This window comes from Rhinoderma darwinii, chromosome 8 (assembly GCF_050947455.1).
Source record: "Rhinoderma darwinii isolate aRhiDar2 chromosome 8, aRhiDar2.hap1, whole genome shotgun sequence".
NCBI classification, from domain to species: domain Eukaryota; kingdom Metazoa; phylum Chordata; class Amphibia; order Anura; family Rhinodermatidae; genus Rhinoderma; species Rhinoderma darwinii.
Window position 1 is genome coordinate 96778324 of NC_134694.1, and position 14097 is coordinate 96792420.

The 14097-nt window shown below is 40.2% G+C and overlaps 1 protein-coding gene across 1 annotated transcript in view; it reads left to right on the forward strand.

The window, feature by feature from the left end:
- The window catches only part of HS6ST2 (heparan sulfate 6-O-sulfotransferase 2), a 265138-nt gene extending 251181 nt beyond the window's left edge, over positions 1–13957 (forward strand). The window contains exon 2 of the mRNA XM_075835951.1: positions 9104–13957. Within this exon, the coding sequence (XP_075692066.1) occupies positions 9104–9800 (697 nt within the window). The 3' untranslated portion in view covers positions 9801–13957. The remainder of the gene's footprint in view (positions 1–9103) is intronic.
- Positions 13958–14097: the final 140 nt, after the last annotated feature.

Sequence of the window (14097 nt, forward strand, 5' to 3'; positions counted from 1 at the left end):
GCACTGTGTTCGGTACGGTACTTGCGGCCGAAATACGTCCGTCAATTACGGACGTAATTAGTGTGTGTGCACATACCCTTATTTATATGGTCACAACAAGGGTTTGAAATGGACTTCTTGTCATTTTTTTTAGGGGTTCTCCAGTTTATAAAACCCATTTTTAAATACTCTATTAAGAAACACTAAGATAATACATTGGGACCCCTGTTCCGGTTGTCTTCATCTATTAGCCAGAGTAGGGAGCAGCAACAAAGAGCATCTCTAGCTCTGGAGGATACAGCATGTCTATGCATCACACAGATTGCCCATTGATTTAAATGAGAACTGTGTAATGCTTAATTCCGCCTGTGGCAGTGCTGCAGAGAAGTTGGATACTTATTGTCAGGCTTCTACACAAATTACAGCTGATTGCTTGGGATCCCCCCTCCCCCGAACTGCTGACAGTGCTAGATAGGTGAATATGTTTAAAGTAGTAGCCTAACCGAGAAAAATAAGTTTTAATTCGTCACACGCCGTGATGCCAAGGGTCAGCTGCGCGCTCCATAACTAGTGAAGTGTCCTGAGCTTCTGAGCTTTCATCAGTAAACCCTCCCAAATCCCTCAGCTCTGCTCTAGTGGTTCTCTGCATAGCATGTTGTATGAGCTGTCACTCAAGAGCAGACTCGTGGGTTTATTGGAGGATTTAGGGTGTGAGTAATAAAAAAATTTTTTTGTCAAACTACTACAATGAACATAAACATAGTTATGTTTAGGCCCTGTTCACATGGCGGATTCTGCAAGGCGGGTCCCGCCACAAAAATCTGCCGTGGAACTATTTCTGCCGACAGCAGGAAGATTCCACCCTCCCATTGACATCAATGGAAGGTATGGGCAGAATCCTCCCGAAGATCGCATAGGGCGCTTCTTTTTCCCGCTGGCTGAAAAAAATCAACTAGCGTGAAAAAGCAGCATTCAACTCTCGTTGAAATTAATAGGAGGTGGAATTTTGCGGTGGAATCCTCTGCATGAATATACCCTTAAAGAGGCTCTGTCACCAGATTTTGCAACCCCTATCTGCTATTGCAGCAGATAGGCGCTGCAATGTAGATTACAGTAACGTTTTTATTTTTAAAAAAACTAGCATTTTTGGCCAAGTTATGACCATTTTTGTATTTATGCAAATGAGGCTTGCAAAAGTACAACTGGGCGTGTTTACCGTAAAAGACTTACCTGCAAACGCCGATGCTGCTGCAGAATCATCTGTAGCCTCTGGTGCCGATGTGTCCTCGCTCGTCCGACACGATGCAGGACCTGGGGCAGGAAGTGAGTGACGACACAGCGTGATCTCTCGAGAACACGCTGTGTCCGCACTGCCAGAAGCTGGGCGTTCTGAAGAGAAGTGGATGATACTTCTCGTCAGAACGCCCAGCTAGTAAAAGAAATAAACACGCCCCGATGTAACACACATAATACACGCCCAGTTGGACTTTTACGGTAAACACGCCCAGTTGGACTTTTGCAAGCCTCATTTGTATAAATACAAAAATGGTCTTATCTTGGCCAAAAATGCTCGTTTTTTAAAAATAAAAACGTTACTGTAATCTACATTGCAGCGCCAATCTGCTGCAATAGCAGATAGGGGTTGCAAAATCTGGTGACAGAGCCTCTTTAAACTGGTTTCCAGGTCACCTATCTAGCGCTGTCAGCAATTGGGGGGGGCGGTCAAACTGCTGACAAACTCTCTTTAAAACAGAATCAGAGAAGATTATATAATTGTGTGTGAGAATATGAAGTCTTGTTATTTTGTTTATTTTCCTTTAACTAGTTGCCGACACAGGACCAGAATGCTCGTCTTGAGCGGCAGAACTTTTGCGCGTTAGGATGAACATTCGCGTCCTGTGTGACCACCGTGTCCGCGCGCGATCGGGTGTAATTCTGTGATGAGATCAAAGCCCATAACTTGTATGGCCAGACAGCCCAGGGTCCATTGAAGGACCCCAGGGATGTCTGACCATATTCCCTGTTGTTAGGGCATACTGAGGTATGCCCTAACAACTGCCTGTGTACAATCAGTACACAGGCTAATGTACTATATGCCAGTACAATACAGTTAAAAAATCTAAATCAAAATGAAAAATCCCTTTATGGAATTTAAAAAAAAGTTAAATTAATGTAACAAAAATTGAATGTTAAAAAAATAATACACAGAAATACACATTTTTTACAATAAATAAACTTTTTCAAATATAAGTCCCAAAACATGAAATAATATAGACATATTTGATATTGCCACGACCGTAACAACCTGAACCATAAATGTATAACATTATTCATGATGATCGGTGTATGGTGTAAAAAAAAAATATTAAAACTGCAGCGGAACTGCTTTTTTTCTGCATTTTCGCCAAATTAAAAATTTATATAACTTAAACGATAATGTATTTGTACCAAAAAATTGGACCTACATAAAGTGCAACTCGTCCTGCAAAAAACAAAGTCTCATACAACTACGTCGTCCAAAAAATAGTTATGAGCGTCGGGATGCAAAGAGGGAAATATGAAAAAAATGGTTCAGTCCTCAAGGACAAAATTGGCCGTGTCCTTAAGGGGTTAAGCAAATGTTCCCACTAGAAGAATCACAATGAAGACGTGCATCCCACGTACAATATATGCGCAGCAACAATAATATTATTCATATAGAAGTCAATGCAACAGCCAGAGCCATTGTGTATAAAACATACTGTCAAGGTTCTTACTTATGGCCAATTGCCTTTGAGACCTTTTTCTGAGATTTCCTATAGACTTGAATTACCGTATATATCGGCGTACAAGACGACTTTTTACACCCTTAAAAAAATTTCAAAAGTGTGGGGTCGTCTTATATGCCGGATATTGTCTACATTAGGGATGCACATTGCAGCCGCACAGCTCAGTATAATACACATGAATGTATGGGAGCGCGGCTGCGGCTGTGTAATTCAGCCACAGCCCCGCTCCTGAGTCATAAGTGCGCGGGGTCAGGATGATGCAATGCGGCCAGCGCTGCACTAATGAGCGGCGGCACTGGAGACAGAACATGGCGGGCGCGCTACAAAACACCCCCATGTTCTGTCTTCAGTGCCTGAACTGCCGCTCATTAGTGCAGCGCCGGCCGCATCACCTCATGCTGACCGCGCGCGCACTTCCTGTCAGGAGCGGGGCAATGGCTGTATTACACAGCCGCAGCCCCGCTCTATAATGGCGGAGATCAGAGAAACCGCTCATCTCCGCCGTTCTTCCCCTGAATGCTGCGATCACAGCTGACTGCAGCATTCAGGGGAAAGTGAGAAGGGGGGATGCCCCTGGATCGCGTCACAGGGAATTCCTGTGACGCGACCGAGGGCCATACCATATATGGGCAGACAGCCCAGGGTCTATTGACGGACCCCAGGGCTGTCTTACCATATTTCATGTTGTTAGGACATACCCAAGTATGTCCTAACAACTGCCTGTGTATTATCCGTCCACAGGTTAATGTACTGGCATATATCTGATATATGTCAGTACATTAAAGTTTAAAAATAAAGTAAAAACAAAGTATTGTTAAATTGTAAAAAAAAATACACCTTCACCTTTTTTACAATAAACATTAAAATAAGTCTCAATACATAAAATACACACATTCAGTAATGGCGCGGACAACAATGTTTTTGCACATTCCCTGCCTCTCAGATCTCGCGCGATGAAGCAGCCTATCTGCGCATGCGCGAGTTCAAAGAGACAGAGAGTCCTGGGTCCTGCCGCCGATGGCCATAGTGAAGCGCTCCTGCACGAAATGGTGAGTATATCTTAAATTCTATATTTTAAGGGTAAAAGTTGGGGGTCGTCTTATACGCCCAGTCGTCTTATACGCCGACATATACGGTATTTAATTGGCTATAGGCCTCCATGGGAGGATATATTCTCTATCTACTGCACATTCACTTATATGTTATTCATATGATTTGTTCTTTGTTGTATACATGTCCACACATCAAAATGACCAACAAAAAGTATTATGTTGTCTGCCTTAAAGAACAACTCCAATGCCCTCGCCATAATGTGTTTGTGCCGTAGGTTAATGGATCATACACAGTGCAAGGCAATGCTGGGAAGGCTCACAAGCAAACATTATATTGCAAAAAAAATTAATATAATGGGTTTATTTGTACTGGATTCACAGCAGTGATGTGACATCTAGTGGGGATTTTAAGAAGATGGATGGGATTTGAGCACTAACAAATCATTATTATTGCAGAATTCAGTAGTTCTCTAGGGTTTCAGACTCAATAGGTTAAGAATTATTAGTAATATTTAGTACAATTACAGTAGGGATAACAGGATTTAGATTACATGAGGTAAGATAGTTGTTTTTCATGGAGAAATCTAGTTATGATCCAATAGTGTTACAATGTTATATGGACCCGTAGGCTTTATAAGACATTTACAACTGTGCTTGGATGATTATTTGATGACTTTTCCGGTCACGCAGAAGACGCTGCTTAGAAGATAACTACATGAGCTTATGTAGCTGTGTATCTTCTAAGCAGCGGCTTCTTCGTGTCGGAAATAGTTTAGAGGCATAGCTAGAAGGGGACGGGGATCGGGGGGGTAGCAGCCCCTGGCCAACCTACACGATAGGGCCTGCCCTTGTGGTGTAGCCAGTAGCATAGCTAGTGGGGGGCATGGGGGCGGTGGCCCCAGGCCCACTGAGATGTTGAGGCCCACTGAGAAGGTGGGGTCCTCTGCTCCCGCTGCTTCGCTCCCCTCCCACCGCTCTCACCATGACTGTGCGTGGCCACGCTGTATTATTATTCAAGCTAGCAGACGTGCCGCACGCTAGGCACAGCTGCTAGAGCATGTTTCTGACTGCCAGGAGCAGAAGAAGCCTGCGTGAGCAAGCACCCCTGGTGAGCCAGCGCCCCTCCCCGATGGATCCAGTTATGAAAATATACAGGGATAATGGCGCTTTAAACAGGGATGATGGGGGTTAATACAGGGATGATGGCTAGATTATTCATCATCCCCATATATAAGCCCCATCATCCCTGTATATATCAACCATCATATCATCCCTGTATATACCAGCCATCATCCCTGTATATAACCTCCATCATCCCTTTATATACCATCCAGGCTGATTTTGCTAGTGAATTAAAAGTGGCAATTATCATTCTTTGTCCAGAATTTTAAATAGTGATGATTCAAAGTAGCACATGTCAGGGTCAGACTCCCCTAGAATCCCCTTGGAGCAATGTTCCCTAATGAATCTATAGTACAATGCAATAAAACATGCCACAACTTTCTTTTTCTCACGGATTCATACAAAATCCATGAGAAAAAAACTTGTGTAGCAGTATCACACTAGAGCACAGGGCGTTAAATTGTTGCTGGATAAATATTGTGCAATTGTGCATCTCTGAAAAATTAATAAGATAAAAGAATAATATAAATCAAATATTGCTAATATAATAGGTGACACTGACCTGTGATGACATGCTTATAACATACAGGCAAGTATAATGAAAGGTTTAGCACTGCATCATCCATGCATTACAATAAAGACTGTGGGATTTCTATGTTAGAGGATCTGTCACTAGTTTTTTTAATTCCCTATCTCTAAACGTATCTAATAGGCACTATGATGCTGATAACTACAGTGTAAAAAAATTTCAAAAATGTTTATTATTTGCAAAGTTATGAGCATTTTTCTAAATATGCTAATTTGGCTATACTTGCCAAATGGGAGGTTGCTCTTTCTTTGCTATCTGGGCGGTGTACTGTTTTCTGTATGGCGCTGCCCAATCAGCATCATACAGTTCTCCTCTTCCCAGCCCATCAACACAGCATGATCATATAGTATACAGCTTCCATTCCTGACTTTGTTTTCAACTGGTGATATCTCAGCTAGAACTTTGCTGCCATATGAAAGATTAGAATCTCATCTTTCATATGCCACGAGAACTGCTGTTCTAGGTGGTCCACAGCCGGAGATATGGCTATTTGAAGTGATCCCCCTTCCCTCCAGCCTCAGTCTCTCACACTGTGTGAAGCAGCTTCATGCTGATAGGACAGGTCAGAGGCTGTGAGGAGGCTCCACCTCAGGACAATCTCTGCTGTTACCTCCCACTTGTCTAGTATGGGCTCATTTACATATTTAAAAAAAGCTCATAACTTTTAAAATAATAAACTTTTTGGGACAAAATTTTCACTAGCATTATCAGTGTGACAGCGCCTATTAGATTATCTAGGAGATTGGGCATTACGAAACTAGTGACAGATCCCCTTTAACTATGTGTTTACCAGTTGGCTAAAAAAAAAAAAAAAAAGGGCCTCGTGAATGACAATTGCATGAACTATGACAACCTCCTCGATCTATCATGCACAATTATCACATTTTGAGTTGCCATTGTATTCTTATTTTAAATACTGTATACATATTACAGAATAATCCGTGCAGGAGGGTGTAAATGTCATGTTGGTTGGTGCAGCTGAATGTCCATTAATGGTAATAAAAGCATCAGATAACCATTTGGCATGGATTCTCTTTTGGTTTGATGATGCTGCAATTAGAATTGTACAAGGGTTGTCGTAGTAAGAGATTTATACCTCCTTGGTAGCCCTCTCAGTAGATAATGCTGTTTTATGGTGGTGTAGGTTGGATGCTTTGGGGGTAGCGCTGCAATGTTAAAGATTAATGATGCGAGGAATCTCACTAAGGCTGTTAGACATTGCATGGTGTGGTGTTCCAGTTATATCTTGCTGAACCTCTCTAGCATTTCTAATAAAAACTGAATGTGCTTATTGTGCACAAAGAACCACTCAATATTGTGCTGCATAGGTGAATGCATTGTAAATTAAAAATTAATTCAGAGTTGACTGAGGACATCTAGTGGTCAAACATGTGAAGTGCATGCTTAATTTTTGACCTGGCAATCTTAAAAACCCAATTACCTTTCTTTGTTCGATGAAATTCACATCAGACAACACATGTTGTAATATATATGACATTAACATAATTAAACTGCAGTCATTTTATTACATTTTTCTTTAAAAAATAGATTTTCTCTGTTCTGCAGATAGCTATATTACACTGATTATTAAAAACCATTGCTACCTGAATCTATAATAAGCTCCGAAAATAAGGCCATGAATTTTAATTTGCTTTTAAATCACGTCAGTCTAGCAATCCATAAAAATAGATTATGAGACATGAATACGGTGCCGTTTAGCCACCTTGTCTATTTGTGCTGTCACTTTTAATTATTCATTGCTCTAGCTGTGGTATAGCTGAGATGTATGCTGAATTATGCTAAAGAATATTTTGGCAGCGTGGACATAAATTCTAATAAAGCTAATTATTGTTATGGGCATGTATAAACAGGCTGATTATAAGTAAGTGCTTCCAGGATAGGAACAGGAAAATGCGGTTTGTAGATACCACAATATAATCATGATGAAAAACAAGAGTCCTTTTTGCTTAGCTTCCTATAGGGAAAGATGAGATTATTAGGTTTGCAAGAAGCAGCTGGTTGAGGAAACCGGTTAAGGCTCTGTTCACACTTTAAGCTTTCCAATAGTTTTTGCGGCAAGAATAGTGCAGTCCGCCATCAAAAATATCCGAACCACAAAGGGCCCCTTTAAAGTCAATGGGGTTGTGTCAGTGACCAATTGGAACCATCGCAATGGTCTTCCACTAGAAATAAAGCCATGACACTAGTTTGAACAAAGCCTAAACAGACTGGAAAAAGCGATGACAAATTGACCTCAGATGGCATTAGCTTGCGTCGCTTTTAATCCACCTCTCATTGATTTCAATAATAAAAAAAAAGTCAGTTATCATGATTGCGATTTTCAAAACCATTACCACAATTGCGTTAAAACCACAAAAAAGTCTGCTTGTACTGTATTTACAGTACATGCGGCTGTGCAGAAATGGCGCAGCTCTCTGCGACACTATTCCTGGCCATGTGAATAAACCTAAACTGCTGCCATAATGCATCAGTTTTCAATAATCAAAAGACATACTAAAAAAAAAGAAAATACGCCAATGTGGATTAGCTCTTAGTTTCATAGAAATAAATATCATCCATCATGACAACATATACATACAGCAAAAAAACAAAAAAGCCCAAGTGAAGAAATATAGAGAAAAGCCACATTTTTTTGACCCAATCCCAGTTTTGGCTGAGAAAACACATGCAAAACCTTCATTGTGTGAACAAGGCCTGAATGAGGCTTTTATTTAACTTCATATTAACAATGATGTGAGTGATGACCATCCCTGTACAATGTAAAAAGTGTGGCCTGACATTACTAGAGAGCTTCTGCCATAGTAGGGCCACAGTCTAGAGAGCTTCTGCCACAGTAGGGCCACAGTCTAGAGAGCTTCTGCCACAGTAGGGCCACAGTCTAGAGAGCTGGACATCTAGATCTGTGGTATTATATCTAAAAGGGTGACCTCTAAAGTCAATTTTGTAAGGTGCCGCCCAGGGGGGCGGGGGGTGGTAGACTCTAAAGATATCTGGGGCACCGATAGAGGGAGGACACAAATACATTTAAATGTTGTGATCAACTGGTGCCAGGTGCTAACAGTGCCACTGGGAAAAGGTTTAGAATTTCGAGTCTCCAAACCTCAGTTACACATGGCAGGAGATCCTGAACCACCATTGGGCAATCTTGACATTTCATATTATTAATGTAGCAGTGCCACCTGAACCTTAAGGGGAAGGCCTCAAGGAGCGGCACTGATGTGGCCGCAATGCATCCGACAGCAGAGCCGGCATCCACTCGTGGTTAGGTAATGCAAAATTGTGCGGCCATAAAAGGGTTTATTCATTAATGGCCGCACGAAATTGCAAGTAAACAGCCACTTTACCCACAACACAGCGCGTCAATTAACCAGCAACTTTACAGCTGCGCCGGACCGGGTGCCAGCACGGCCGTCGGACGCATCGCAACCACGTCAATGCCTCTCCATGGGGCTTTACCCTATTTGATTAGTAGATTTCGTTATTGATGTATATTACTAACTCTACTACTATTTTATAATATTTATTCTGTTGTCGACTCCTAAGTAAAACTTTTTTTCTGCTATGTTTTTCAGGAATTTTTACTACATAACTATCCTGCGTGACCCGGTTTCCCGATATCTAAGTGAATGGAGACACGTCCAGAGAGGAGCTACATGGAAGGCCTCTCTACATGTCTGTGATGGAAGATCCCCCACATCTGATGAGCTGCCCAGCTGTTATATTGGTGATGACTGGTCAGGGTGCACGTTGACGGAATTCATGGATTGCCCTTACAACTTGGCCAATAATCGACAAGTTCGCATGTTGGCTGATCTGAGTTTGGTTGGATGTTATAACCTATCTGTTATGCCTGAGGATCAACGGAACAAGGTTCTTCTTGACAGCGCCAAGGAAAATCTTAAGCGTATGGCTTTCTTTGGTCTTACAGAGTTCCAGAGGAAGACGCAGTATCTCTTTGAAAAAACTTTCAACATGAACTTTATTTCTCCTTTCACACAGTTCAACAGCACGAGAGCTTCAAGTGTCGAAATAGACGATCAGACACAAAGGCGTATAGAGACTTTGAACTTTCTAGATATGGAATTATATGAATATGCAAAAGACTTTTTCTTACAAAGATACCAATTTATGAGACAGAAAGAACACCAGGAAGCGCGGCGGAAGCGCCAGGAACAACGTAAAATCTTACGCGCCAAACATGCTAATCGTAAAATGGAGATGGACAACTCCTCCTCTGATTACATAGTAAATGTGGAAAAATGGCGGTAGTGGGTTTTACCGTCTTAGATAACTAGCTGAACTGTACAATATAATATAAAAAAAAAAAAGTTCAAAAAATAATTTAAAAAAATTAGGGGAAGACTTATTCCAAAAGATTTCAAGCTTCATATAAACTTGAAGCCAACAATGTTTATCAGTTGCCTTTGCAGATGCCTTTGCATTCATTGTAATTATTGTACATGAGGATAGTTTAATCTTGATGTGTACTAGTTGAGACGGGTTATAAAGCCAATGAGCGCCCCCCTTTTTCTAGAACAGTTATCAAAGAAATATGGAATCCAAATAGGCAGTTGTAATGCCCATGATTGACATAGTGTAGAAAGTCGGTGCCTATTTCCAGCAATGTAAGCGTGTCTGAACATCTTACATCTGTCCGATCTCAGAAGGGAATTTGTTTTTTACTATTTGTTGCATTCTTTTTGGGAAATATATGTACAATATATTGTAATTTATGTTTTCATGCTACGTTACGATGTACAGAATTACCTACAGTGTATCCCTCGACCACCTTAGTGAGGCTTGAAGTGAGATAAAATAACATTATTTTTGTTTAATCATAAGAAATATATCTGTAGATGTAGAAAAATGAACATGACGTACAGGGTCCTACAAATTAACTGGAAGTTCAATACCAGTATGGCTACTTTGTGTCCAGGATAGTGATGATTCCTTGATGGCTGGTAGAGCTGTTTCCAGATAAGCAGTGGGTTCCAGATATCACATTATGTTGTATACACATATATAAGGGGCAAATTTACCAATGCTATCTAACATTTAGACAGCGTAAACTTAGACCAGGAAGTCAGAAGTTGCGCCAAATTCATCAAAGTGGCGCACGCTGTGTGATAAATTTGGCGCATCTTGCTAGACATGTTAGACTTTTTTCTCTTTCCTTATACCACCTCTTGGTTGGCTTAGTTTACGACAGTTTTTTGTACCAATTTTGTGGCATAATTTTGGCGCATGTCGTTACATTTTAATTCACGCCTCTTTCAACTAGACCATGCCCCTTGTCAAACACGGCACAAAAAGTGAATTCTGGCTCAATTTAAAAAGTGAACCTGCCCCAATGAGTTTTGGATTATGATGTGACTAGACAGGTAATGGTTTCTGGATGACTGTATGGTGAATTCTAGTTGACTGATTATTGTGAATCCAGATAGGCCATGGTTTGTGAAGGCAAGATTAAACATCTATATGTGTGTTCTAGAGCAGCGGTCCCAAACCTTTTTTGCTCCAAGGACCTGCAAGATAATTTTTCCATGGACCGGCGGGAGGGTGGGGGGTCACGTGCATTACAAAACACCCTGCAGACTGCAATTAAATTGAAATAAAAATGAAAACGTCTTTTGGGCCGTTTCCCAAGTTGCGTGAATACTACGGATCTTCCGCAACTGAATTATTTGCGGAAAATACGCAGCATAATACAGTAGCAGCAGAGTGGATGAGATAGAACATGCTGTGTAAATAGTGAGCGGAAAAATCACTACATTTTATTCCGCTGCATGTCAATTGTATTTGCACAAATGCTGCTTATTTGTTGCGGGCTTTCCATATGGAATTCAAAGGGAGGAAAAACGGGCAACAAATAGCAGATGTTGCATTTATTGTGGCAGAATCGTGGCGATTCAGCCGCAAAAGACGCAACTCAGAAAAAAAAAATCTTATACTTACCCAGAAGTGTTTCTTTCTCCTTCCCGGGCTCTTGGGATGACGTTTCATCCTATGTGATCACTGTAGCCAATCACAGCCTGTGGCAGTGGTCACAAGGGATGAAATGTCATCCCAGGAGGGCGGCCTGGATTACATCAGAGGGCCGGCCTCCTGGGATGACGTTTTATCCCATGTGAGTGACCGCCGCTGAAGTCAATCATAGGACATTTCGGGCTAAAAACTACCAGAGTTTGGTGCGGTTTTTCACCCAGAATTCCCTGCGTCCACATAGGTGGATACACAGTCTAACTTTACACAGCGTATCCGCCCGCAACTCGGTACCAAATGATCCACGGCCCGGTATTGGTAAGCAGCCTGGTGATTGGGGACCACTGCTCTAGAGGATCGGCTATATTGTGTTCAGCTAATAAAGGGCTCTAGATCGACAAAAACCATGTGCCCTGGTAAGCAGTGGGTTCTTGATGGCTTATGATGATGATGTATCTATATTAGCAGTTTGGTATGTGAAATTTGATTGGTTAATGGTTTCTAAATGGATTACTTATTCGTTTCCAAATATGTATTTTCATTTAATGGTGGATTATATTTTTTCGAGATGAGTAATGGGTTCCAGGTAGCTGGTCACAGCATTTCAAATTATGTAATGGGTTGAAAGATAAGGTTACTTTTCTGGATAGCTGGTTATGTTAAGCATGTATAACCGACTATGATGTGCCCCACAAAACAATGAGTATTGAAAGTCTTCAGTGGTGGGTCCACATTGATGAAACAGTCTTGATGATTACCCTTTGCCTGGCAATACCTTTAATGTGCTTGGCATATGAAGTTTTGCAATGGGCCCAGCATTTCCATCCAATTTGTACAATGTGTAACAATGCCCTGAGTTTCTATGCAATTATGGGCGCTGTTGCTATAGAATAATCTTATTAACTAGGGATTAGGTTGTCCATGTTAGTTTGCTTAATGTTTTGGAGAACCTAACTGTACATGTTATTGTCTTGGATCCCAATACCTTTGAGAACACTAATATGTCTTATATTACACCAGTGAACATCTGTTTATAATATTCATCTGTTCTATTAAAAAAAACCTGGACAGGTAATGATAAATGGCTGATGTTCTGGCACGTGAATGTGACCAAAAATAGTGTAATATAAGTCATTACTCAAGTGATGTGATAACAATAATTGAGTAGACTTTAAAGCGAATAACCACCTTTAAACACAATGTTATTTTTAGTTTCACAATTATGTGCTTATTAAATTCTTAATATATCTTTATGGCGGTCAGAGCTCTATTTTTCTGATAAAGAGTTCCAAATCCTCTGCATGGACATAGAGTTAATTGATAAAATTCAGGCTGCCTGCAGTCACCAGTAGAGGGAGTTTAGGAGCTTACTGCATACTTATTTATCACTGAGTTCAATGTATTAACAGTTTGCAGTGAGCTCCCTCTAGTGGTGGCTGCAAGCAACCACAGTGGTTGTTTTTTTTGTTGTTTTTTTAAATCTGTGTCTATGCAGGAGATTTGGAGCTCTGTTTCAGAAAAACAAAGCTCAGATCACTATAAAGATATATTAAGAAATGAATCAGAACAGAATTTAGTTTGAATTTAGATGAAAAGAAAAGAATAATGAAAAAAATGGCAATCAAGGGTTGAAATTTATTTTAAGGGTTATGTACAACTTTGATACAGAATCGGATTTGATGGAGCGATACAGCTTCTATATATACAAGATACACAAAAGCTGTATCTTAAAAAGTGTTTTGTTTTTTAAAATAAAAGTCTATTTAAAAGTTGTTGCAAATCACTTAAAACGTTGATTTATTTAAAAAAAATAGCTTCAAAGGCGTACATAACTTTTAATGATACATTACTAGTATAACAACAGAATAATGATCATTTATGAAATAATAATATACAATCCCCATACATTATGTATTTTTTTTATTCAGTCTCCAACCATTAGTACTCAAATTAAGAAAGAAAATTTAAAAAACCGTCTACCAATCACACGGAGGAAGCCATTTTTTCAATATGGCAGATTTACAAGAGAATGCAACAAAAGAATTCATAAAACTTCTGAGACATTCGACACAATGCGCCTCATGTCTCAGGAATCGGGTCAGTTTTTGCATTCTTGTAAAAACATTTTCAATCTACTTCTGCCTACACTGTTGAGGTTGACTTGTATGCTTTACTGTGTAAGATATAGTGGAAATAATTGCTACAGAAGAATGTGTACATTGTAAATTACTTATCAAAAGGGCCATAATGTATATATGAATTTATGGTGCGCAGTAAAGCGTCTAACTAAGGCGGTGTAAAGAAGCTGTGCGTGTCAGTCCAAGACTCCGAGGAACAAGTGAACAGGAACAATACAGATGAATTCCATGCAATTATGTTCTTTACTGCTGAAGGGAATTGTCAATAATGTGCATTGAAATAAAAAAACTTCAGTTGTTTCTTAAGATGCATTTTTTGGAAAATTTTTGAAAAATGTTTATAAAGCTTTTGTTAATTAACAGAAACATTGATGTGTTAAAATACTGCAGATGGACCAAGCAGCAAGTAATGTCGTGCATGAAGAAATATGGGGGGTGGGTAATTC